This window comes from Sylvia atricapilla, chromosome 5 (assembly GCF_009819655.1).
Source record: "Sylvia atricapilla isolate bSylAtr1 chromosome 5, bSylAtr1.pri, whole genome shotgun sequence".
NCBI lineage: Eukaryota > Metazoa > Chordata > Aves > Passeriformes > Sylviidae > Sylvia > Sylvia atricapilla.
In genome coordinates, this window is record NC_089144.1 from 57,448,579 (window position 1) to 57,473,137 (window position 24,559).

At 51.4% G+C, this 24,559-nt stretch overlaps 3 protein-coding genes across 3 annotated transcripts; all 3 read right to left on the reverse strand.

Moving 5' to 3' along the window:
* Positions 1-3,672: 3,672 nt before the first annotated feature.
* LOC136361960 (inositol 1,4,5-trisphosphate receptor-interacting protein-like 1) lies at positions 3,673-5,291 on the reverse strand. The gene is given in 6 exon segments (XM_066320242.1): positions 3,673-3,707; positions 3,710-3,891; positions 3,893-3,989; positions 3,992-4,515; positions 4,517-4,778; positions 4,781-5,291. Coding segments are annotated over 6 exon segments (1,611 nt in total).
* Positions 5,292-13,133: 7,842 nt separating this feature from the next.
* Positions 13,134-14,683, reverse strand: LOC136361961 (inositol 1,4,5-trisphosphate receptor-interacting protein-like 1). Its single transcript, XM_066320243.1, is given in 2 exon segments — positions 13,134-14,167; positions 14,170-14,683. Coding segments are annotated over 2 exon segments (1,533 nt in total). The 5' UTR covers positions 14,669-14,683.
* A 7,913-nt stretch (positions 14,684-22,596) lies between these two features.
* Positions 22,597-24,288, reverse strand: LOC136361962 (inositol 1,4,5-trisphosphate receptor-interacting protein-like 1). The gene has a single exon (XM_066320244.1). The coding sequence runs from the start codon at positions 24,226-24,228 to the stop codon at positions 22,597-22,599; it is 1,632 nt and encodes a 543-aa protein (XP_066176341.1). The 5' UTR covers positions 24,229-24,288.
* Positions 24,289-24,559: the final 271 nt, after the last annotated feature.

Below are 24,559 nucleotides of genomic sequence, written 5' to 3' on the forward strand. Positions count from 1 at the left end.
ACAACCTCATTGTCAGGGTGATTCTCTACAGAAGAGATTTACTTTTCTGTTGCACTAACAAAATGAAAGAAATCCAGAATAGAAATGAGTAGAAGATTGGTCCACTGTAAAGCATTGTTTTACAGCAATTCACTTCAAAATCTCATTTCCAGCTAAATTAGTTTAAATTTCTTAATTAAATTGTCAATCACAGAATTTCATTAAAAAAACTTGCCCCTAAACTTTGTTTTTGTTTTGTTTTGTATTATTTCATTTCTTTTTAAGATTCCCAGTCAATTCATTGGCTGGCAGGAGACAGTAACAAATTACAGATTTGAACTTCCGGCCACATCTGTGCACAGATCTCACACTCCCCACCAGCCCACATCGCAAGTTCTGGGCAAAGAGCCACGCATGTACCCTTCCCATGTGGAAGCAAATATTCAGCAGGGTGCTCCCTGAGGTCTGCGCTGCAACATGTCAGTAATGACAGTTCTGTCACCAGCTCAGAGTGATTCTTGCCCCGTGGTGTAATATAATAATGTGAATTCTAAGAGTACAGGTTTTACACTTTCTCACCCCTAAGATGACTCAGATAAAGTACAAAGTTGCTTCTGAATATCCATGAAATCACAAAAAAAAGGGTTTGGAGAAACTGGTGGTAGTGGCTAACAGCTGACCTGGAGACTTTTCAAATACAATTCATCACAATTAAAATTTTACAACTCAAATGCAAAAACTACATTAATTATGTGATGAAACCACTTTGGGACATTGGAACAACTACTTTGATTATGTAACGTGACCAGTCTGGACCACTGTGAAGCAGGTTTAGGACATCAGAACACAACCAGCCATGGGGCAGTCAGCCAGGTGGCAACTAATTGAGCCAATTAGAACCAACCATGCGGACTTCCAAAGAGAAAAAAGGAGAAAAGCAGTTAAAAAATTCGGCTATGGCCACATAAACATAGAGTGTTGTACCATCACTTCCGTCACAATTGAAACAGTTAGTTCTCGAAGAAAAGTAAGGTTAGCTAAATCTCTTGGGCTTCGCCATATAAAAACTTCTAAAACTCCCAGGCTGGTGCTTTTGGCCTTCCTCCTGATACCTACGCGAAAACATTCGAGTCCATCAGCACCAGCACTAAGCTTTAGAGACTGGAAACTCCCCGTTACTGAGATGGTGACCCCAGTGCCTCTCCTTCCTTGCCCGTCCCTTCAGTAGGGTTTTATTTATATAAAAGAGATGGTGCATTTTAGAGGGGGCCACAGACTAGGCAGGTCTGTACCTTCCAAGTACCTCAGGCAGTGGGGGAAGGAAGAGGGTGATACACCTGGGAACTAGGACCAAAAAGAAGGCTGCGTCCTTCTCCTGAGTCACAAACACTTCGAGATATCCCATGGGAAATGGCCCATGGCCTCTCCCCTTATTCCAAGAACATTCCAGGACTCCTCTGTGTCTTTTCCGTGCATAAACCTCTGGTGTCTTGAGGTTTCTTACACACAGGAAGATGCCCTAATTCTTCAGAGGCCATTCTCAAGCTCCTCTCTGCTTTCCAACACCTCCAGAACGCCTGCAGTGTCCTTGCTGCTGCACGGATCCCCCACGGCTCTCTGCCAGCTGCATCCCAGAGCTCCCAGCTCCAGCTGGCGGGCCTCAGTGCCCGCCCTGTGCCCTCCCACCCCGACGCCCCACCAGGCCCCGCTTGCTGCCCTCATGGTGCCACTCCTGAACCCAGTGTTCTCCAAGGCCTTCTCGGGGGCACCTTCCTGCGGCCTTTGACACCCTGCACCAGCCCAGCAGAGACCTGCAGAGGGGCTGTGGACAAGGCCCTGCAGGGACAGCACCAGGGCCAGCGGCTTGCCACGGACAGAGGGCAAGCTCAGGCCGCAGGTGTGGAAGAAATTCCTGCCGCTGAGGCCGCTGAGGCTCTGGCCCACGCTGCCCACTGCAGCCGGGGCTGCCCCTGGAGCCCTGGCAGTGCTCCAGGCCGGCTTGGACAGGGTTGGAGCAACGCCGCTACGGGGACGAGTCCCTGCCCTTGGCAGCACAGGGCTGCAACAAGACCATTTCTAAGGACCCTTCCAAGCCAAGCCGTTCTGTCATTCTGTCCTCACAGGGGCCCGGGGCAGCTGGCCTTCATCTCTCATTGCAACCAGTTCAGCGCTGTCACTCTGGCTGGCTTCACGGACAGAGTTCACACGCCCAGATTCACAACTTGTGAGATTTACCAATAACCTAGGTCGGCGTGAGATCAAGAAAGTCCTGCACGATCCAGATTCTGGAATATTATAATTTATTGAATCAAGAGCAAAGCAGTTTCTGCCTTGCCACTCAGAAATGCACTAACTATAGAACATAATCAAGTGTCCCCAACAGACAGGGACACGATATATGGCTCTAATTGTCTATAAAAATAAATACCCTGTCTGTAACTTATTTTAGATATATATGTCACATATGTAATACATCTGTTAGATATGGTAAAAAATAGATCTATTTCATAAAAACCTTGCCTGGTCTAAAGGCACTAAGAGCATTCATAGCTTTCACAACAGATAGTGACACTAAATACGTGCTATAATGGTTTGTTTAAACATAACTACGCTTAAGATCATTCTCATCATGATTAATAACATATTTCAAAACTTCCATATGAAGAGATACATACACAATAGATCATTGCCATATTTCCTATATACCTACATACTTCCATATATATCGTGTATACTTACATAAATACTAATGAATTTTTATATTACTGCTTTGGCTTGTTGAGATTTTACCTTCTGATATGGTAATCAACAAGCTTCATAGCATACAATAGATATAGACAATACGTATATATCTCTATGAAATTAAGACCTAGATTCCTATCTATACACAATTTCAGGTCAGCTGCGCCACAGTCGGCACAATGCTGACCTAAAGGTTTCCCTTCCGGGGACGAGGAGAACACCATCTGCTGACCGATCCCGGGCGGTGCCCAGAGGTGGTGGAGTGTTCCTCAGCGGAGATAATCCACACCCACGTGGAGGCAATCCCTTGCAAGGCACATCAGGAAGAGCCTGCTGGAGCAGCCCTGAACCAGATGATCCCACCGCTGCTCCTTTCCAAATTCACTCGTCTGGGATGCTGAGAAGGGCATCTTTGCACAAGGTGAAGCTCTCAGAGGGAAAATGGACTCTATGAAGGAGGTGGGGCACTCGCAGTTCTGGTGCTAATGGGACTCTGTCTCACAAGTGCCCTGGCCACGGCCTCTTCAGCTCCATCAGCTTGGACTCCCCAGTGTGCTTTTGCTCTGGACAAAAGGCATGGCAGCAACTGCCACTCCCGATGGAGCAGTGCCTTCCTTCTCCATGTCCTGCACGCTCAGGTCTGTGTCAGCTTCTCCCTGGGCTGACAGGGTCTCCATACAGAGCCCAGAGAGCCAACAAAGGAATAATCGCATTTCCTCTTGCGCGCTCCTTGATCTTTGGTGCCACCTTGTCCTCACTGGATGCAGTGCTGGGGGGGGGGGGGGGGGTGGGGGGGGGGGACACTTGCACACTGCAGCTGCTACTGATGACTTGGAGCAGCTAGGCAGCGTTTTCCCTTCCCTCTCTGTATGCCACATTCTGCCCTCTTTCCCATGTGCTGTGAGCTCCTTCTCTCTACCAGGTGTGAGCCGCACAAGCACAGCACTGCATTCACTCTTCGTCGTTGATGATTCGTTTGAGCCACCGTGAAGATCCACGTACTGACTCGTTACATGGGAGTGGGCAACTGGATCCATCATCAGGTCATGGAAGAGATTGTAGTTCCCAGACGTTAGGACATGTGGGGGCAAACTGATCTCCTGAGGTAGCCTCTGGTTGCCCACAATGAAGTGGTTGAGGCGTCTCACTTGACACATGCGCGAAGGCTCTCGCTGATATCTTCATCACGAAATGTCTCCTGCTCCACCATGACGGGGGTAAGATGCTCAGGAGGTGCATGACAATGGTCTTCATGGTGTAGGTGGAAAACCTAAGCCCAGCTGAAGACGGGTGAGGAACTGCAGGCATTTCAGGTGCAAGCTGTCAGGGGGGGCCCGCCTGGCAATGTAGTTGAAGAACTTCATCTCTGCCACGGCGTAGGTCTCCGGCCAGATCGTGCTTGAGGTATGGTAAGGCCCAGGTTCGCTGCTTACAAAGATGTCTGAGTTGCCCTGCTGTACCCCAAACAGCATCTCAATCCGGTAGCTTTCTGTGCCATTGCTCACCTTGAACTGGCAGGAGCGCCTGGAGGGCAGCAGCACTAAATGCCACTTGTGTGCGTGAGGCAAAGCCGGCCAGACTGCTCTCACCAGTTGGTAGAACCAGCGGGCAGTTTTCTGCACGTCCAGGTAGGAGTCCGTGCACAGGGTGTGAAGGAGGCTGGGATCCTGATTGCTCCTCAGCTCCTCCTCGGGGCGGTGCAGGAAGCACAGCATGTTCTTACCCCGCTGCTCACTCCCGCAGGTGCACTCCTGCTGCACGCGGATGCGGAAGTTCCTCACGCGTCTGCCCTGCAGTAGCCATCTCCACGTGGAAGCTGTGCCCTCGCGGAGGAGTCATGGGGATGAGCACCTGGTACACAACATCCTGCTCACGCGGACTCCAACCTTCGAAGGCACTGCCCACCCCAATGGCTGGTTTCAGGACCGGGTAGAAACTGTTGGACAAGACGTGTCGAAAGTAAAATGCAAACTTTTCCATGAGGGCAGTTGTCCACCTGCATCCTTTCTCCAGGTCCTGGACAGGCCACTGAATGCGCTCCATTACCCTTCTTCCATGTCATCCTGAGGATCATGATGAGCGACTTCATTTCCAATACCACCTTCCTCATTTGGAGCAACATTGTTGCCTTCCTGGGGATTGCCATCATCGTTGTTGTTTTCCTCCCCATTCCCATCATTGCCTCCTTCATTCACACCAGCGTCTTCGTTTGCAGCCACGTTTCTGCCTCCCTCTTCATTTGCACCCCCATTTTCTTCTGCATGCTCCTCTCTCCTCAGTCTCCTTTCTCTCCGGAGATACCACAGGGCCAAGACGAGGAGCGGGAGCCCAGCCAGAGCCCAAACCTGCAAGTGCTGCGAGGCAGACCACAGCAGGTCTCCCCAGGCCCAGGCACCCTGCTTCAGGACCAACTGCTCCACCTCCTGCTCCAGACGAATTTTCTCCTCTTCCTGGAACTTTGCAAGGGCCTCCATTCGCAGACGTGTCACCTCGTCCAAGCCATCACCCACGGGCTGTGGGTACTGCAGAATACTTGGCAAGAGCAACAACCACAACACCCACGTATCCATGGTCTGCAGGAGGAGGGAGAGAAGGCCGTCAGTGGCGCTGGCAGGGAGGCAGCTGGCAGTGGGGATAAGCAGGGACGGCAATGCCAGGGATTTGGGGGCACGAAGGACAGGGCCCCAGACAGCCAAGCAGCGAGGCCTGTCCGGCTGCCCAAGCAGCACCAGCAGCAGCAGCAGCAGCAGCACAGAGGCACGGTGCCTGCCCAAGGCTCTGCCATGAGGGACTGTCCCTGCACGCAGGAGGAGAACCCAAGCCCAGCTGCAGCCATTCCACCCTGGCCCTTGTCCCCAGCCCAGCCTCCCAACCACATGTGCACTCACCGCTTGCCCAAGCCGTACAGGGCCAGCCTTGCATGCTGGGGCCTTTTATAACTTCTCCCATTGTGACATGTCCCCTGTGATGTCACAGGCGTCACAGTACACCCCAGCCAGGCCAGCCCCGCCCTTCGTCCCCAGCCCAGCTCAGCCACTCCGAGTGGCCCTGGTGGACTGCTTAAGGCAGCCTTGGAGTGAATCTGCTTCAAAGAACTTCTCTTGCTCTTTCCTTTGCCTTTCCTAGCGGTTGCCCTCCCTTGGCAATCTCACACATATCCATGTTGCAAGGCAGCCTTGAGGATCATGCAGTCAAAGCCTTGACTCCATGTCGAGCTACAGTTAAATCTCTGACTCCAGCTTGGAAAAGACCCTGAAGAACACACAGTCCAGCCGCCAACTGAACACTGCCTACTCCACCAATCAGCCACGTCCCCAAAGGCCACATCCACACGACTTTGAAATCTCTCTGGGGTGGTGACTCAGCCTGTTCCCTGGGCAGCCTGTTCCCAAGCCTGATATCCTTTCTCTTAGAGGGTCTGTTATGAACAAGGCCAGGACTCAGATGCAATGATGGGAAAAGGCACAGTTTATTTAATGTAACCGACCACCGGAGCAGGAACCCAGGAAAAGCCCAGGCTCCTCTCAGCAAGCCAGAAATCCAACAAGAGCGCGACACCACACTGGGTGCTCCTCCAGACCCTCAAGGTGCAGAAGAAGAACCCCCTCCCCACAAACACAAACACACACATACACCATCTGACAGTCCATTTAATCCTCTTTGCTTCCTCCTGATTGGTGCATTTTGGATCCTCTTCCTGATTGGTTACTTGTCAGGGCTCTGATTGGTCTTTAACAAGAGTCACTCCTGACCAATCGTTTCCCAAGGGCGTCGCGTGATTGGTCCTTCATGCCCACCCCTCATGGTTCAGGGTGATGTAACCTGTGTGAACTAGATCTTTTCCTCCTTCCCCTGTTACATAGCACTTTACACCGGTACGGTGTCACAGGAACTTGTTACAGAAACCCCTCTTGAAAGGTTTTATAACAATTTCCCCCTACTGTGACTTTAAACAGATACAACTAACAACAAGCAGTTTCAGGAACCTCTCTTAAACATTTTGTAGCAGGTCCAATCTAAAGCTCCATTGGCACAACTTGTGGTCATTTCCTCTGTTCGTATGGTTTGTTCCATGGGCAAATATAATGACCTCGACCTGGCCACAACCCCCCTTCAGGGAGATGTAGAGAGCTAGAAGGTCCCCCGTGAGGCACTTTCCCCCTTTGCTGAACACCCACAACTCCCTCAGCCCTTCTTCCTCAGACTTGTGCTCCACGCCATTCCGCAGCTCCCACTCCCCTTCTGTGCACCACACTCAAGCACCTGCATGTCTTTCCTCTTGGGAGGGGACCAAAACAGAATGCAGGATCCGAGGTACAGCCTCACCGGTGCCCTCTGCAGGAGGACAATCCCTGCTCTGCTCCTGCTGGCCACACGCTTCAGACAGAAGGCTGGGATGCCATTGGATTGTTGCCAATTTCCCAGCCCCTCTTTCCCCAGCCCACAGCACTACACGGGCCGGGAGAGGCCAAATGCAGCACCCCGCCTTTTGCCGCCTTCTGTCTCATCCAAGTGGACTTGACCCATCAATCACACCTGTCCACATCCCTGAGCAGAGCCTCCCTAGCCTCAGGCAGGTCAACACTCCTGCCCTACTCATTTGCAAGCAGATTGAACTCCCTTCTCTGACTTTCACTCCAAACCCTCTCCCCACCTGGCAGGATGTCCGTGTGGATTTTGCTAACCTGCAAGGCCACACTGTGAAGACGGGATCCCTGCACCCCAGAAATTCCCTCTTGCTCTGGGGGCCTTCCATGGCACAGGGGCAGCAGAAGTGAGAGCCCTGCCTTGGCCTTTGCCTTCAGCAAGGCCCCACTTTGGGCAAACCCTGAATTCCCTGTGCGGTTGAAAAACAAATCAAGGCACACGGGGAGAGGGCTGCTGGGCGTTGTGCGCCGGGCTGCTTCTCTTGTGCTTGAATTTTGGAGACCTTTGTCTGGCACTTTCCTATAGGGAATCATTAATCTCACACTGAATTCTCTCAGGGTTTTTTATCACTCCCAGTTGCTGTCCATCTGCCTCCCAGGAAAACAACCGCAGCAAACAAGGCCTGTCTCTGGGGGCCATCCCTAAAGGGTTGGGCACTGTCCTCCTCTCTGTGCATGCTCAGGATGGGGCAAAGAAAGTCACCTTAATAATGTCCATTTCCCTCTGAAAAAGACTGCTTCCTTGAAGATGCCTTTGCCTATTTTAATGAACTACCCTTTGGCAAAGAAAAGGAATATCAGCCCTGACATCATTTTGATCTCATGGCAAAGAGGTCAGGACACACAGTCAGACAAACCTGCATTTAGTGCGGTGGCAATCTTCCTATAGGACAAGAACTGAAACAGAAATGGACAACCCCAGCCTGCTTTGGCAACACCTGGCTAACATGGTTCAAGGCTTTTGAGCTACACACAGCTGCTTCCCACCTCTTGCAAGTCTTAAGTGAGGTACAAAGTTTCCTGTGAAGTATGTGTGAAATCAGAGCAACAATGTTTTGGGGGAAAGGGCTGCTTGAGGATGACCACAAGTTAGGCCAGCTCAATCTGTTGGGCTTGGCCCAAGACAAACTAAAGAGCATGGAAAAGTAACTTGAAAGAGAAACGAGAGCTGCAAAGCAGGAACACCACTGGAACAAATGCAATGGAAGCCAGCAGAAGAAAATTTTGGTAAAATATCCAATAAAAACAGAGCACTGGGGGGTTTGCCCCATGGAATGGCTCTGTCCCCTCTGCTGCAAACTTCTGGCACAGAGCAACTCAACAGGCCATGTCACGAAACAATTCTGTCATCGTAGGCTATGATGTATAGAAATATATGCATGGGGGATGTGTGTTGTATCATTTTATTTTGTGCTGAAATCCTCCAAGCAGGCCTGTTCCGAGGTGAAAAGCCCTGGAATAAGCTCAGTGAGTAGAAGGCAGGTGTTGTCATTGGGTAGCTTAGAAATTCAGTGTAACTTGGATAAAGGTAAACGGCCAAGAAGGTGCAAGCACGCTCTTCTTCAATTGCTTGCCCAAAGCCTAACGTGGACAAAAACGGCATGAGCTACTGTGAAGAAAACTGCCTCAGCCCAAGCCAGCGCACACCGCTTACCTTAGAGAAAACCTGTGCACATCAGTCTAACTGGCATTTCTGAGGCACTTCAGGGGCTTCAGAAATAATAATTTAAAAGACAAAATACAATGGATTTTTATACGGAAATTGCTTGTTCTTGGGAATAACCAAACAAATATAAATGACAATGTGGAGCTTGGCAGTGGCTAAACACTCCCAGGGAGTCTTCCCTCCTGGCCATTTGGATCCTGGAAACAAAGCTTGTAGACGGGAGAGTGAATGAACAGACTTGTCATGGAAGAGAGGAGCGGTGATGCGAGGCTCGGCGGCTGACACAGCATGGCTGGAAAATTGGACTCCTACCATGCCAGCAGCAGCTGCGTGCCCCAGAAGAAGAACAACGTTGCTCAGTAATGAAGAGGTGGCTCTCATTCCACATGTAGGACCTGGACTGCTGGGGGAAGCTCTCTGAGTCCCGCTGGCAGTAAAGTGGCACAGAGGAAGAGATTCTACAATCCCCTGTTGGAGCTCACTGCTTGTTGGGATTTTCCCCTCTGTCCAACATGATGTCCAGCCCCATTCTACACCTGTTGTCATCCAACAACGGTGTGTTTACTGAGATCCACTCAGCTGTGCATTTGCTCCCTTCTGTATCACCCCTTCCATGAGCAGCAGCCTCCCAGCCCCTTCCTCAGACATCACTGATGTTTCCCCTCCCTGTCAAGAGCTGTCATCTGCAATTCCATCCAGAGATGCTGAGAAATCAAATGTGTCCCTTCCCAATTGCCCTTTCCCTACTGCAACTGGTCCAGAAGTTTCTATTTTCCCCTCGTAAAAATCCCCTTGAGAAAGACTTTGTCCAGGCAGTTAACTGCCTCTAAAAATGGAATATTTCATTCTCCTTGGTCGCTCCACGTAGCCCTCCTTGGTGCCTGAGATCTTTTGGTTTTCTCGAATTCTCTTCCCAAGGAATTTTCTGTAAACAAGAGACACATTTTTGTAACTGTACTATGTTTCCATTCTTTCCCTAGGGGGGACTTCCTCTTGCCATCCCTCTTGTCTGGCCAATGTGATTGAAGACGTTTGTCTCCTTATCACCAATCAAATTGGTCTGTATAAAAATATAATAAAAAAACCTCATCCCAAAATAAAGAAATAATTTTCAGCCTTCTAAAGTCAGAGTCTTGCGCCATTGTAGTGTACATCGGCATCATTTCTCCATACACGGTGGAGCGGGTGCTTGATTTGCCATAGAGCAGTTTAATTTGGTATGCTCGATTCGGCAGATTTGCGCCTTCATTTCTTTCTCCTCTGTAGGTCCGGCATTTACTGATCTAAAAAGCAAATTGTAACATGAGAGCCCAAGAAGTAAGGGATCCTAGAAACAAACTGAAGAAACCATTCCATATGCATCCATAATACAAGAATACCCTTCCACCCATGCTACAAAATGGCAGCCTCGCCGGCTAGCAGCTAGAAAAGGTGCCCTTTGGTTTCAAGCTTGCTGCTTTTCCAAAGGATGAGCAGGACCGCATCCTCTTGCTTCCCCACATCCCCGTGTGTGCCAGGCCTCTGGGGAACACTCGATTTTTCTGCTCCCAAATGAGTTTCCCACCACAATTACCAGACATTCGGCATTAGAAAGATGCATTTTGTGTGACCAGATCCACACATATTGTTCTGCCTTTTTGTGCAGGAGCAGGCACAGCTACACAGACTACAGTGATGAACGGCCTTCTAAGAGTCACAGGCCGGTGCTGTTGGCCTTCCCCCTGATTCCTGCCCGAAAACATTCGAGTCTATCAGCACCAGCACTAAGCTTTAGAGACTGGAAACTCCGCGTTACCGAGATGGTGACCCCAGTGCCTCTCCTTCCTTGCCCGTCCCTTCTGTAGAGTTTTATTTATCTAAAAGAGATGGTGCATTTTGGAGAGGGCCATAGACTAGGCAGGTCTGTACCTTCCAAGTAGCTCGGGCAGCGGGGGAAGGAAGAGGGTGATACACCTGGGAACTAGGACCAAAAGAAGGCTGCGTCCTTCTCCTGAGTCACAAACACTTCGAGATATCCCATGGGAAATGGCCCATGGCCTCTCCCCTTATTCCAAGAACATTCCAGGACTCCTCTGTGTCTTTTCCGTGCATAAACCTCTGGTGTCCTGAGGTTTCTTACACACAGGAAGATGCCCTAATTCTTCAGAGGCCATTCTCAAGCTCCTCTCTGCTTTCCAACACCTCCAGAACGCCTGCAGTGACCTTGCTGCTGCACGGATCCCCCACGGCTCTCTGCCAGCTGCATCCCAGAGCTCCCAGCTCCAGCTGGCGGGGCCTCAGTGCCCGCCCTGTGCCCTCCCACCCCGACGGCCCCACCAGGCCCCGCTTGCTGCCCTCATGGTGCCACTCCTGAACCCAGTGTTCTCCAAGGCCTTCTCCGGGGGCACCTTCCTGCGGCCTTTGACACCCTGCACCAGCCCAGCAGAGACCTGCAGAGGGGCTGTGGACAAGGCCCTGCAGGGACAGCACCAGGGCCAGCGGCTTGCCACGGACAGAGGGCAAGCTCAGGCCGCAGGTGTGGAAGAAATTCCTGCCGCTGAGGCCGCTGAGGCTCTGGCCCACGCTGCCCCACTGCAGCCGGGGCTGCCCCTGGAGCCCTGGCAGTGCTCCAGGCGGCTTGGACAGGGCTTGGAGCAACGCCGCCTACGGGGACGAGTCCCTGCCCTTGGCAGCACAGGGCTGCAACAAGACCATTTCTAAGGACCCTTCCAAGCCAAGCCGTTCTGTCATTCTGTCCTCACAGGGGCCGGGGGCAGCTGGCCTTCATCTCTCATTGCAACCAGTTCAGCGCTGTCACTCTGGCTGGCTTCACGGACAGAGTTCACACGCCCAGATTCACAACTTGTGAGATTTACCAATAACCTAGGTCGGCGTGAGATCAAGAAAGTCTTGCACGATCCAGATTCTGGAATATTATAATTTATTGAATCAAGAGCAAAGCAGTTTCTGCCTTGCCACTCAGAAATGCACTAACTATAGAACATAATCAAGTGTCCCCAACAGACAGGGACACGATATATGGCTCTAATTGTCTATAAAAAATAAACACCCCATCTGTAACGTATTTTAGGTATATATGTCACATATGTAATACATCTGTTAGATATGGTAAAAATAGATCTATTTCATAAAAACCTTGCCTGGTCTAAAGGCACTAAGAGCATTCATAGCTTTCACAACAGATAGTGACACTAAATACGTGCTATAATGGTTTGTTTAAACATAACTACGCTTAAGAATCATTCTCATCATGATATAATAACATATTTCAAAACTTCCATATGAAGAGATACATACACTAATAGATCATTGCCATATTTCCATATATACCTACATACTTCCATATATATATCGTGTATACTTACATAAATACTAATGAATTTTTATATTACTGCTTTGGCTTGTTGAGATTTTACCTTCTGATATGGTAATCAACAAGCTTCATAGCATACAATAGATATAGACAATACGTATATATCTCTATGAAATTAAGACCTAGATTCCTATCTATACACAATTTCAGGTCAGCTGCGCCACAGTCGGCACAATGCTGACCTAAAGGTTTCCCTTCCGGGGACGAGGAGAAACACCGTCTGCTGACCGATCCCGGGCGGTGCCCAGAGGTGGTGGAGTGTTCCTCAGCGGAGATAATCCACACCCACGTGGAGGCAAACCCTTGCAACGCACATCAGGAAGAGCCTGCTGGAGCAGCCCTGAACCAGATGATCCCACCGCTGCTCCTTTCCAACATTCACTCGTCTGGGATGCTGAGAAGGGCATCTTTGCACAAGGTGAAGCTCTCAGAGGGAAAATGGACTCTATGAAGGAGGTGGGGCACTCGCAGTTCTGGTGCTAATGGGACTCTGTCTCACAAGTGCCCTGGCCACGGCCTCTTCAGCTCCATCAGCTTGGACTCCCCCAGTGTGCTTTTGCTCTGGACAAAAGGCATGGCAGCAACTGCCACTCCCGATGGAGCAGTGCCTTCCTTCTCCATGTCCTGCACGCTCAGGTCTGTGTCAGCTTCTCCCTGGGCTGACAGGGTCTCCACACAGAGCCCAGAGAGCCAACAAAGGAATAATCGCATTTCCTCTTGCGCGCTCCTTGATCTTTGGTGCCAACCTTGTCCTCACTGGATGCAGTGCTGGGGAGACTCTTGAGAGGACACTGCAGCTGCTGCTGATGGCTTAGAGCAGCTAGGCAGCATTTTCCCTTCCCTCTCTGTATGCCACATTCTGCCCTCTTTTCCCATGTGCTGTGAGCTCCTTCTCTCCTACCAGGTGTGAGCCGCACAAGCACAGCACTGTGCAGAAGAAGCTCTTTCACTCTTCGTCATTGATGATTTCTTCCAGCCACTCATGGAGATCGATGTGCTGACTAATTGCCTGGGAGTGGGCAACTGGATCCATCACCAGGTCATGGAAGAGATTGTACTTCCCAGACGTTAGGACATGTGGGGGCAAACTGATTTCTGCAGGAAGCCTCTGGTTGCCCACAATGAAGTGGTTGAGGCGTCTCACTTCTACACATGTGCGCAGGCTCGCGCTGATATCTTTCAGTCGCGTCACGAAATATCTCCTGCTCCACCATGACGGGGGTACGATGCTCAGGAGGTGCATGACAATGGTCTTCATGGTGTAGGTAGAAAAACCTAAGCCCAGCTGAAGACGGGTGAGGAACTGCAGGCATTTCAGGTGCAAGCTGTCAGGGGGGGCCCGCCTGGCAATGTAGTTGAAGAACTTCATCTCTGCCACGGCGTAGGTCTCCGGCCAGATCGTGCTTGAGGTATGGTAAGGCCCAGGTTCGCTGCTTACAAAGATGTCTGAGTTGCCCTGCTGTACCCCAAACAGCATCTCAATCCGGTAGCTTTCTGTGCCATTGCTCACCTTGAACTGGCAGGAGCGCCTGGAGGGCAGCAGCACTAAATGCCACTTGTGTGCGTGAGGCAAAGCCGGCCAGACTGCTCTCACCAGTTGGTAGAACCAGCGGGCAGTTTTCTGCACGTCCAGGTAGGAGTCCGTGCACAGGGTGTGAAGGAGGCTGGGATCCTGATTGCTCCTCAGCTCCTCCTCGGGGCGGTGCAGGAAGCACAGCATGTTCTTACCCCGCTGCTCACTCCCGCAGGTGCACTCCTGCTGCACGCGGATGCGGAAGTTCCTCACGCGCGTCTGCCCTGCAGTAGCCATCTCCACGTGGAAGCTGTGCCCTCGCGGAGGAGTCATGGGGATGAGCACCTGGTACACAACATCCTGCTCACGCGGACTCCAACCTTCGAAGGCACTGCCCACCCCAATGGCTGGTTTCAGGACCGGGTAGAAACTGTTGGACAAGACGTGTCGAAAGTAAAATGCAAACTTTCCATGAGGGCAGTTGTCCACCTGCATCCTTTCTCCAGGTCCTGGACAGGCCACTGAATGCGCTCCATTACCCTTCTTCCCATGTCATCCTGAGGATCATGATGAGCGACTTCATTTCCAATACCACCTTCCTCATTTGGAGCAACATTGTTGCCTTCCTGGGGATTGCCATCATCGTTGTTGTTTTCCTCCCCATTCCCATCATTGCCTCCTTCATTCACACCAGCGTCTTCGTTTGCAGCCACGTTTCCGCCTCCCTCTTCATTTGCACCCCCATTTTCTTCTGCATGCTCCTCTCTCCTCAGTCTCCTTTCTCTCCGGAGATACCACAGGGCCAAGACGAGGAGCGGGAGCCCAGCCAGAGCCCAAACCTGCAAGTGCTGCGAGGCAGACCACAGCAGGTCTCCCCAGGCCCAGGCACCCTGCTTCAGGACCAACTGCTCCACCTCCTGCTCCAGACGAATTTTCTCCTCTTCCTGGAACTTTGCAAGGGCCTCCATTCGCAGACGTGTCACCTCGTCCAAGCCATCACCCACGGGCTGTGGGTACTGCAGAATACTCGGCAAGAGCAACAACCACAACACCCACGTATCCATGGTCTGCAGGAGGAGGGAGAGAAGGCCGTCAGTGGCGCTGGCAGGGAGGCAGCTGGCAGTGGGGATAAGCAGGGACGGCAATGCCAGGGATTTGGGGGCACGAAGGACAGGGCCCCAGACAGCAGGCAAGCAGCGAGGCCTGTCCGGCTGCCCAAGCAGCACCAGCAGCAGCAGCAGCAGCAGCAGCAGCAGCACGGTGCCCTGCCCAAGGCTCTGCCATGAGGGACTGTCCCTGCACGCAGGAGGAGAACCCAAGCCCAGCTACAGCCATTCCACCCTGGCCCTTGTCCCCAGCCCAGCCTCCCAACCACGTGTGCACTCACCGCTTGCCCAAGCCGTACAGGGCCAGCCTTGCATGCTGGGGGCTTTTATAACTTCTCCCATTGTGACATGTCCCCTGTGATGTCACAGGCATCACAGTACACCCCAGCCAGGCCAGCCCCGCCCTTCGTCCCCAGCCCAGCTCAGCCACTCCGAGTGACCCTGGTGGACTGCTTAAGGCAGCCTTGGAGTGAATCTGCTTCAAAGAACTTCTCTTGCTCTTTCCTTTGCCTTTCCTAGCGGTTGCCCTCCCTTGGCAATCTCACACATATCCATGTTGCAAGGCAGCCTTGAGGATCATGCAGTCAAAGCCTTGACTCCATGTCGAGCTACAGTTAAATCTCTGACTCGTCCAGCTTGGAAAAGACCCTGAAGAACACACAGTCCAGCCGCCAACTGAACACTGCCTACTCCACCAATCAGCCACGTCCCCAAAGGCCACATCCACACGACTTTGAAATCTCTCTGGGGGTGGTGACTCAGCCTGTTCCCTAGGCAGCCTGTTCCCAAGCCTGATATCCTTTTCCTTAGAGGGTCTGTTATGAACAAGGCCAGGACTCAGATGCAATGATGGGAAAAGGCACTAGTTTATTTAACTGTAACCGACCACCGGGAGCAGGAACCCAGGAAAAGCCCAGGCTCCAACAAGAGCGCGACACCACACTGGGTGCTCCTCCAGACCCTCAAGGTGCTGAAGAAGAACCCCCTCCCCACAAACACAAACACACACATACACCATCTGACAGTCCATTTAATCCTCTTTGCTTCCTCCTGTTTGGTGCATTTTGGATCCTCTTCCTGATTGGTTACTTGTCAGGGCTCTGATTGGTCTTTAACAAGAGTCACTCCTGACCAATCGTTTCCCAAGGGCGTCGCGTGATTGGTCCTTCATGCCCACCCCTCATGGTTCAGGGTGATGTAACCTGTGTGAACTAGATCTTTTCCTCCTTCCCCTGTTACATAGCACTTTACACCGGTACGGAGTCACAGCAACTTGCTACAGAAACCCCTCTTGAAAGGTTTTATAACAATTCCCTCTACTGTGACTTTAAAACAGATACAACTAACAACAAGCAGTTTCAGGAACCTCTCTTAAAACATTTTGTAGCAGGTCCAATCTAAAGCTCCATTGGCACAACTTGTGGTCATTTCCTCTGTTCGTATGGTTTGTTCCATGGGCAAATATAATGACCTCGACCTGGCCACAACCCCCCTTCAGGGAGATGTAGAGAGCTAGAAGGTCCCCCGTGAGGCACTTTCCCCCTTTGCTGAACACCCACAACTCCCTCAGCCCTTCTTCATCAGACTTGTGCTCCACGCCATTCCGCAGCTCCACTCCCCTTCTCTGCACACACTCAAGCACCTGCGTGTCTTTCCTCTTGGGAGGGGACCAAAACAGAATGCGGGATTGGAGGCACAGCCTCACCGCTGCCCTCTGCGGGAGGACAATCCCTGCTCTGCTCCTGCTGGCCACACTGCTTCAGACAGAAGCTGGGATGCCATTGGATTGTTGCCAATTTCCAGCCCCTCTTTCCCCAGCCCACAGCACTACACGGGCCGGGAGAGGCCAAATGCAGCACCCCGCCTTTTACCGCCTTCTGTCTCATCCAAGTGGACTTGACCCATCAATCACACCTGTCCACATCCCTGAGCAGAGCCTCCCTAGCCTCAGGCAGGTCAACACTCCTGCCCTACTCATTTGCAAGCAGATTGAACTCCATTCTCTGACTTTCACTCCAAACCCTCTCCCCACCTGGCAGGATGTCCGTGTGGATTTTGCTAACCTGCAAGGCCACACTGTGAAGACGGGATCCCTGCACCCCAGAAATTCCCTCTTGCTCTGGGGCCTTCCATGGCACAGGGGCAGCAGAAGTGAGAGCCCTGCCTTGGCCTTTGCCTTCAGCAAGGCCCCACTTTGGGCAAACCCTGAATTCCCTGTGCGGTGAAAAACAAATCAAGGCACACGGGGAGAGGGCTGCTGGGCCGTTGTGCGCCGGGCTGCTTCTCTTGTGCTTGAATTTTGGAGACCTTTGTCTGGCACTTTCCTATAGGGAATCATTAATCTCACACTGAATTCTCTCAGGGTTTTTTATCACTCCCAGTTGCTGTCCATCTGCCTCCCAGGAAAACAACCGCAGCAACAAGGCCTGTCTCTGGGGCCATCCCTAAAGGGTTGGGCACTGTCCTCCTCTCTGTGCATGCTCAGGATGAGGCAAAGAAAGTCACCTTAATAATGTCCATTTCCCTCTGAAAAAGACTGCTTCCTTGGAAGATGCCTTTGCCTATTTTAATGAACTACCCTTTGGCAAAGAAAAGGAATATCAGCCCTGACGTCATTTTGATCTCATGGCAAAGAGGTCAGGACACACAGTCAGACAAACCTGCATTTAGTGCGGTGGCAATCTTCCTATAGGACAAGAACTGAAACAGAAATGGACAACCCCAGCCTGCTTTGGCAACACCTGGCTAACATGGTTCAAGGCTTTTGAGCTACACACAGCTGCTTCCCACCTCTTGCAAGTCTTAAGTGAGGTACAAAGTTTCCTGTGAAGTATGTGTGAAATCAGAGCAACAATGTTTTGGGGGAAAGGGCTGCTTGAGGATGACCACAAGTTAGGCCAGCTCAATCTGTTGGGCTTGGCCCAAGACAAACTAAAGAGCATGGAAAGTAACTTGAAAGAGAAACGAGAGCTGCAAAGCAGGAACACCACTGGAACAAATGCAATGGAAGCCAGCAGAAGAAAATTTTGGTAAAATATCCAATAAAAACAGAGCACTGGGGGGTTTGCCCCATGGAATGGCTCTGTCCCCTCTGCTGCAAACTTCTGGCACAGAGCAACTCAACAGGCCATGTCACGAAACAATTCTGTCATCGTAGGCTATGATGTATAGAAATATATGCATGGGAGATGTGTGTTGTATCATTTTATTTTGTGCTGAAATCCTCCAAGCAGGCCCTGTTCCGAGGTGAAAAGCCCTGGAATAAGCTCAGTGAGTAGAAGGCAGGTGTTGTCATTGGGTAGCTTAGAAATTCAGTGTAACTTGGATAAAAGGTAAACGGCCAAGAAGGTGCAAGCACGCTTCTTCTTCAATTGCTTGCCAAAGCCTAACGTGGACAAAAACGGCATGAGCTACTGTGAAGAAAACTGCCTCAGCCCAAGCCAGCGCACACCGCTTACCTTAGAGAAAACCTGTGCACATCAGCTAACTGGCATTTCTGAGGCACTTCAGGGGCTTCAGAAATAATAATTTAAAAGAAAAAAATACAATGGATTTTATACGGAAATTGCTTGTTCTTGGGAATAACCAAACAAATATAAATGACAATGTGGAGCTTGGCAGTGGCTAAACACTCCCAGGGAGTCTTCCCTCCTGGCCATTTGGATCCTGGAAACAAAGCTTGTAGACGGGAGAGTGAATGAACAGACTTGTCATGGAAGAGAGGAGCGGTGATGCGAGGCTCGGCGGCTGACACAGCATGGCTGGAAAATTGGACTCCTACCATGCCAGCAGCAGCTGCGTGCCCCAGAAGAAGAACAACGTTGCTCAGTAATGAAGAGGTGGCTCTCATTCCACATGTAGGACCTGGACTGCTGGGGGAAGCTCTCTGAGTCCCGCTGGCAGTAAAGTGGCACAGAGGAAGAGATTCTACAATCCCCTGTTGGAACTCACTGCTTGTTGGGATTTTCCCCTCTGTCCAACACGATGTCCAGCCCCATTCTACACCTGTTGTCATCCAACAACGGTGTGTTTACTGAGATCCACTCAGCTGTGCATTTGCTCCCTTCTGTATCACCCCTTCCATGAGCAGCAGCCTCCCAGCCCCTTCCTCAGACATCACTGATGTTTCCCCTCCCTGTCAAGAGCTGTCATCTGCAATTCCATCCAGAGATGCTGAGAAATCAAATGTGTCCCTTCCCAATTGCCCTTTCCCTACTGCAACTGGTCCAGAAGTTTCTATTTTCCCCTCGTAAAAATCCCCTTGAGAAAGACTTTGTCCAGGCAGTTAACTGCCTCTAAAAATGGAATATTTCATTCTCCTTAGTCGCTCTACGTAGCCCTCCTTGGTGCCTGAGATCTTTTGGTTTTCTCGAATTCTCTTCCCAAGGAATTTTCTGTAAACAAGAGACACATTTTTGTAACTGTACTATGTTTCCATTCTTTCCCTAGGGGGGACTTCCTCTTGCCATCCCTCTTGTCTGGCCAATGTGATTGAAGACGTTTGTCTCCTTATCACCAATCAAATTGGTCTGTATAAAAAATATAATAAAAAAACCTCATCCCAAAAATAAAGAAATAATTTTCAGCCTTCTAAAGTCAGAGTCTTGCGCCATTGTAGTGTACATCGGCATCATTTCTCCATACACGGTGGAGCGGGCGCTTGATTTGTCATAGAGCAGTTTAATTTGGTATGCTCGATTCGGCAGATTTACGCCTTCATTTCTTTCTCCTCTGTAGGTCCGGCATTTACTGATCTAAAAAGCAAATTGTAACATGAGAGCCAAAGAAGTAAGGGATCCTAGAAACAAACTGAAGAAACCATTCCATATGCATCCATAATACAAGAATACCCTTCCACCCATGCTACAAAATGGCAGCCTCGCCGGCTAGCAGCTAGAAAAGGTGCCCTTTGGTTTCAAGCTTGCTGCTTTTCCAAAGGATGAGCAGGACCGCATCCTCTTGCTTCCCCACATCCCCGTGTGTGCCAGGCCTCTGGGGAACACTCGATTTTTCTGCTCCCAAATGAGTTTCCCACCACAATTACCAGACATTCGGCATTAGAAAGATGCATTTTGTGTGACCAGATCCACACATATTGTTCTGCCTTTTTGTGCAGGAGCAGGCACAGCTACACAGACTACAGTGATGAACGGCCTTCTAAGAGTCACAGGCCGGTGCTGTTGGCCTTCCCCCTGATTCCTGCCCGAAAACATTCGAGTCTATCAGCACCAGCACTAAGCTTTAGAGACTGGAAACTCCGCGTTACCGAGATGGTGACCCCAGTGCCTCTCCTTCCTTGCCCGTCCCTTCTGTAGAGTTTTATTTATCTAAAAGAGATGGTGCATTTTGGAGAGGGCCATAGACTAGGCAGGTCTGTACCTTCCAAGTAGCTCAGGCAGCGGGGGAAGGAAGAGGGTGATACACCTGGGAACTAGGACCAAAAAGAAGGCTGCGTCCTTCTCCTGAGTCACAAACACTTCGAGATATCCCATGGGAAATGGCCCATGGCCTCTCCCCTTATTCCAAGAACATTCCAGGACTCCTCTGTGTCTTTTCCGTGCATAAACCTCTGATGTCCTGAGGTTTCTTACACACAGGAAGATGCCCTAATTCTTCAGAGGCCATTCTCAAGCTCCTCTCTGCTTTCCAACACCTCCAGAACGCCTGCAGTGTCCTTGCTGCTGCACGGATCCCCCACGGCTCTCTGCCAGCTGCATCCCAGAGCTCCCAGCTCCAGCTGGCAGGGCCTCAGTGCCCGCCCTGTGCCCTCCCACCCCGACGGCCCCACCAGGCCCCGCTTGCTGCCCTCATGGTGCCACTCCTGAACCCAGTGTTCTCCAAGGCCTTCTCCGGGGGCACCTTCCTGCGGCCTTTGACACCCTGCACCAGCCCAGCAGAGACCTGCAGAGGGGCTGTGGACAAGGCCCTGCAGGGACAGCACCAGGGCCAGCGGCTTGCCACGGACAGAGGGCAAGCTCAGGCCGCAGGTGTGGAAGAAATTCCTGCCGCTGAGGCCGCTGAGGCTCTGGCCCACGCTGCCCACTGCAGCCGGGGCTGCCCCTGGAGCCCTGGCAGTGCTCCAGGCCGGCTTGGACAGGGTTTGGAGCAACGCCGTCTACGAGGACGAGTCCCTGCCCTTGGCAGCACAGGGCTGCAACAAGACCATTTCTAAGGACCCTTCCAAGCCAAGCCGTTCTGTCATTCTGTCCTCACAGGGGCCGGGGGCAGCTGGCCTTCATCTCTCATTGCAACCAGTTCAGCGCTGTCACTCTGGCTGGCTTCACGGACAGAGTTCACACGCCCAGATTCACAACTTGTGAGATTTACCAATAACCTAGGTCGGCGTGAGATCAAGAAAGTCTTGCACAATCCAGATTCTGGAATATTATAATTTATTGAATCAAGAGCAAAGCAGTTTCTGCCTTGCCACTCAAAAATGCACTAACTATAGAACACAATCAAGTGTCCCCAACAGACAGGGACACGATATATGGCTCTAATTGTCTATAAAAAATAAATACCCTGTCTGTAACTTATTTTAGGTATATATGTCACATATGTAATACATCTGTTAGATATGGTAAAAATAGATCTATTTCATAAAAACCTTGCCTGGTCTAAAGGCACTAAGAGCATTCATAGCTTTCACAACAGATAGTGACACTAAATACGTGCTATAATGGTTTGTTTAAACATAACTACGCTTAAGAATCATTCTCATCATGATATAATAACATATTTCAAAACTTCCATATGAAGAGATACATACACTAATAGATCATTGCCATATTTCCATATATACCTACATACTTCCATATATATATCGTGTATACTTACATAAATACTAATGAATTTTATATTACTGCTTTGGCTTGTTGAGATTTTACCTTCTGATATGGTAATCAACAAGCTTCATAGCATACAATAGATATAGACAATACGTATATATCTCTATGAAATTAAGACCTAGATTCCTATCTATACACAATTTCAGGTCAGCTGCGCCACAGTCGGCACAATGCTGACCTAAAGGTTTCCCTTCCGGGGACGAGGAGAAACACCGTCTGCTGACCGATCCCGGGCGGTGCCCAGAGGTGGTGGAGTGTTCCTCAGCGGAGATAATCCACACCCACGTGGAGGCAATCCCTTGCAAGGCACATCAGGAAGAGCCTGCTGGAGCAGCCCTGAACCAGATGATCCCACCGCTGCTCCTTTCCAACATTCACTCGTCTGGGATGCTGAGAAGGGCATCTTTGCACAAGGTGAAGCTCTCAGAGGGAAAATGGACTCTATGAAGGAGGTGGGGCACTCGCAGTTCTGGTGCTAATGGGACTCTGTCTCACAAGTGCCCTGGCCACGGCCTCTTCAGCTCCATCAGCTTGGACTCCCCCAGTGTGCTTTTGCTCTGGACAAAAGGCATGGCAGCAACTGCCACTCCCGATGGAGCAGTGCCTTCCTTCTCCATGTCCTGCACGCTCAGGTCTGTGTCAGCTTCTCCCTGGGCTGACAGGGTCTCCACACAGAGCCCAGAGAGCCAACAAAGGAATAATCGCATTTCCTCTTGCGCGCTCCTTGATCTTTGGTGCCAACCTTGTCCTCACTGGATGCAGTGCTGGGGAGACTCTTGAGAGGACACTGCAGCTGCTGCTGATGGCTTAGAGCAGCTAGGCAGCATTTTCCCTTCCCTCTCTGTATGCCACATTCTGCCCTCTTTTCCCATGTGCTGTGAGCTCCTTCTCTCCTACCAGGTGTGAGCCGCACAAGCACAGCACTGTGCAGAAGAAGCTCTTTCACTCTTCGTCATTGATGATTTCTTCCAGCCACTCATGGAGATCGATGTGCTGACTAATTGCCTGGGAGTGGGCAACTGGATCCATCACCAGGTCATGGAAGAGATTGTACTTCCCAGACGTTAGGACATGTGGGGGCAAACTGATTTCTGCAGGAAGCCTCTGGTTGCCCACAATGAAGTGGTTGAGGCGTCTCACTTCTACACATGTGCGCAGGCTCGCGCTGATATCTTTCAGTCGCGTCACGAAATATCTCCTGCTCCACCATGACGGGGGTACGATGCTCAGGAGGTGCATGACAATGGTCTTCATGGTGTAGGTAGAAAAACCTAAGCCCAGCTGAAGACGGGTGAGGAACTGCAGGCATTTCAGGTGCAAGCTGTCAGGGGGGGCCCGCCTGGCAATGTAGTTGAAGAACTTCATCTCTGCCACGGCGTAGGTCTCCGGCCAGATCGTGCTTGAGGTATGGTAAGGCCCAGGTTCGCTGCTTACAAAGATGTCTGAGTTGCCCTGCTGTACCCCAAACAGCATCTCAATCCGGTAGCTTTCTGTGCCATTGCTCACCTTGAACTGGCAGGAGCGCCTGGAGGGCAGCAGCACTAAATGCCACTTGTGTGCGTGAGGCAAAGCCGGCCAGACTGCTCTCACCAGTTGGTAGAACCAGCGGGCAGTTTTCTGCACGTCCAGGTAGGAGTCCGTGCACAGGGTGTGAAGGAGGCTGGGATCCTGATTGCTCCTCAGCTCCTCCTCGGGGCGGTGCAGGAAGCACAGCATGTTCTTACCCCGCTGCTCACTCCCGCAGGTGCACTCCTGCTGCACGCGGATGCGGAAGTTCCTCACGCGCGTCTGCCCTGCAGTAGCCATCTCCACGTGGAAGCTGTGCCCTCGCGGAGGAGTCATGGGGATGAGCACCTGGTACACAACATCCTGCTCACGCGGACTCCAACCTTCGAAGGCACTGCCCACCCCAATGGCTGGTTTCAGGACCGGGTAGAAACTGTTGGACAAGACGTGTCGAAAGTAAAATGCAAACTTTTCCATGAGGGCAGTTGTCCACCTGCATCCTTTCTCCAGGTCCTGGACAGGCCACTGAATGCGCTCCATTACCCTTCTTCCCATGTCATCCTGAGGATCATGATGAGCGACTTCATTTCCAATACCACCTTCCTCATTTGGAGCAACATTGTTGCCTTCCTGGGGATTGCCATCATCGTTGTTGTTTTCCACCCCATTGCCATCATTGCCTCCTTCATTCACACCAGCGTCTTCGTTTGCAGCCACGTTTCCGCCTCCCTCTTCATTTGCACCCCCATTTTCTTCTGCATGCTCCTCTCTCCTCAGTCTCCTTTCTCTCCGGAGATACCACAGGGCCAAGATGAGGAGCAGGAGCCCAGCCAGAGCCCAAACCTGCAAGTGCTGCGAGGCAGACCACAGCAGGTCTCCCCAGGCCCAGGCACCCTGCTTCAGGACCAACTGCTCCACCTCCTGCTCCAGACGAATTTTCTCCTCTTCCTGGAGCTTTGCAAGGGCCTCCATTCGCAGACGTGTCACCTCGTCCAAGCCATCACCCACGGGCTGTGGGTACTGCAGAATACTTGGCAAGAGCAAGAACCACAACACCCACGTATCCATGGTCTGCAGGAGGAGGGAGAGAAGGCCTTCAGTGGCGCTGGCAGGGAGGCAGCTGGCAGTGGGGATAAGCAGGGACGGCAATGCCAGGGATTTGGGGGCACGAAGGACAGGGCCCCAGACAGCAGGCAAGCAGCGAGGCCTGTCCGGCTGCCCAAGCAGCAGCAGCAGCAGCAGCAGCAGCAGCAGCAGCAGCACGGTGCCCTGCCCAAGGCTCTGCCATGAGGGACTGTCCCTGCACGCAGGAGGAGAACCCAAGCCCAGCTGCAGCCATTCCATCCTGGCCCTTGTCCCCAGCCCAGCCTCCCAACCACGTGTGCACTCACCGCTTGCC

Excerpts from the sequence above, each read along its gene's own strand:
- LOC136361962 (XM_066320244.1), bottom strand. The coding sequence starts at position 24,228 with ATGGATACGTGGGTGTTGTGGTTCTTGCTCTTGCCAAGTATTCTGCAG.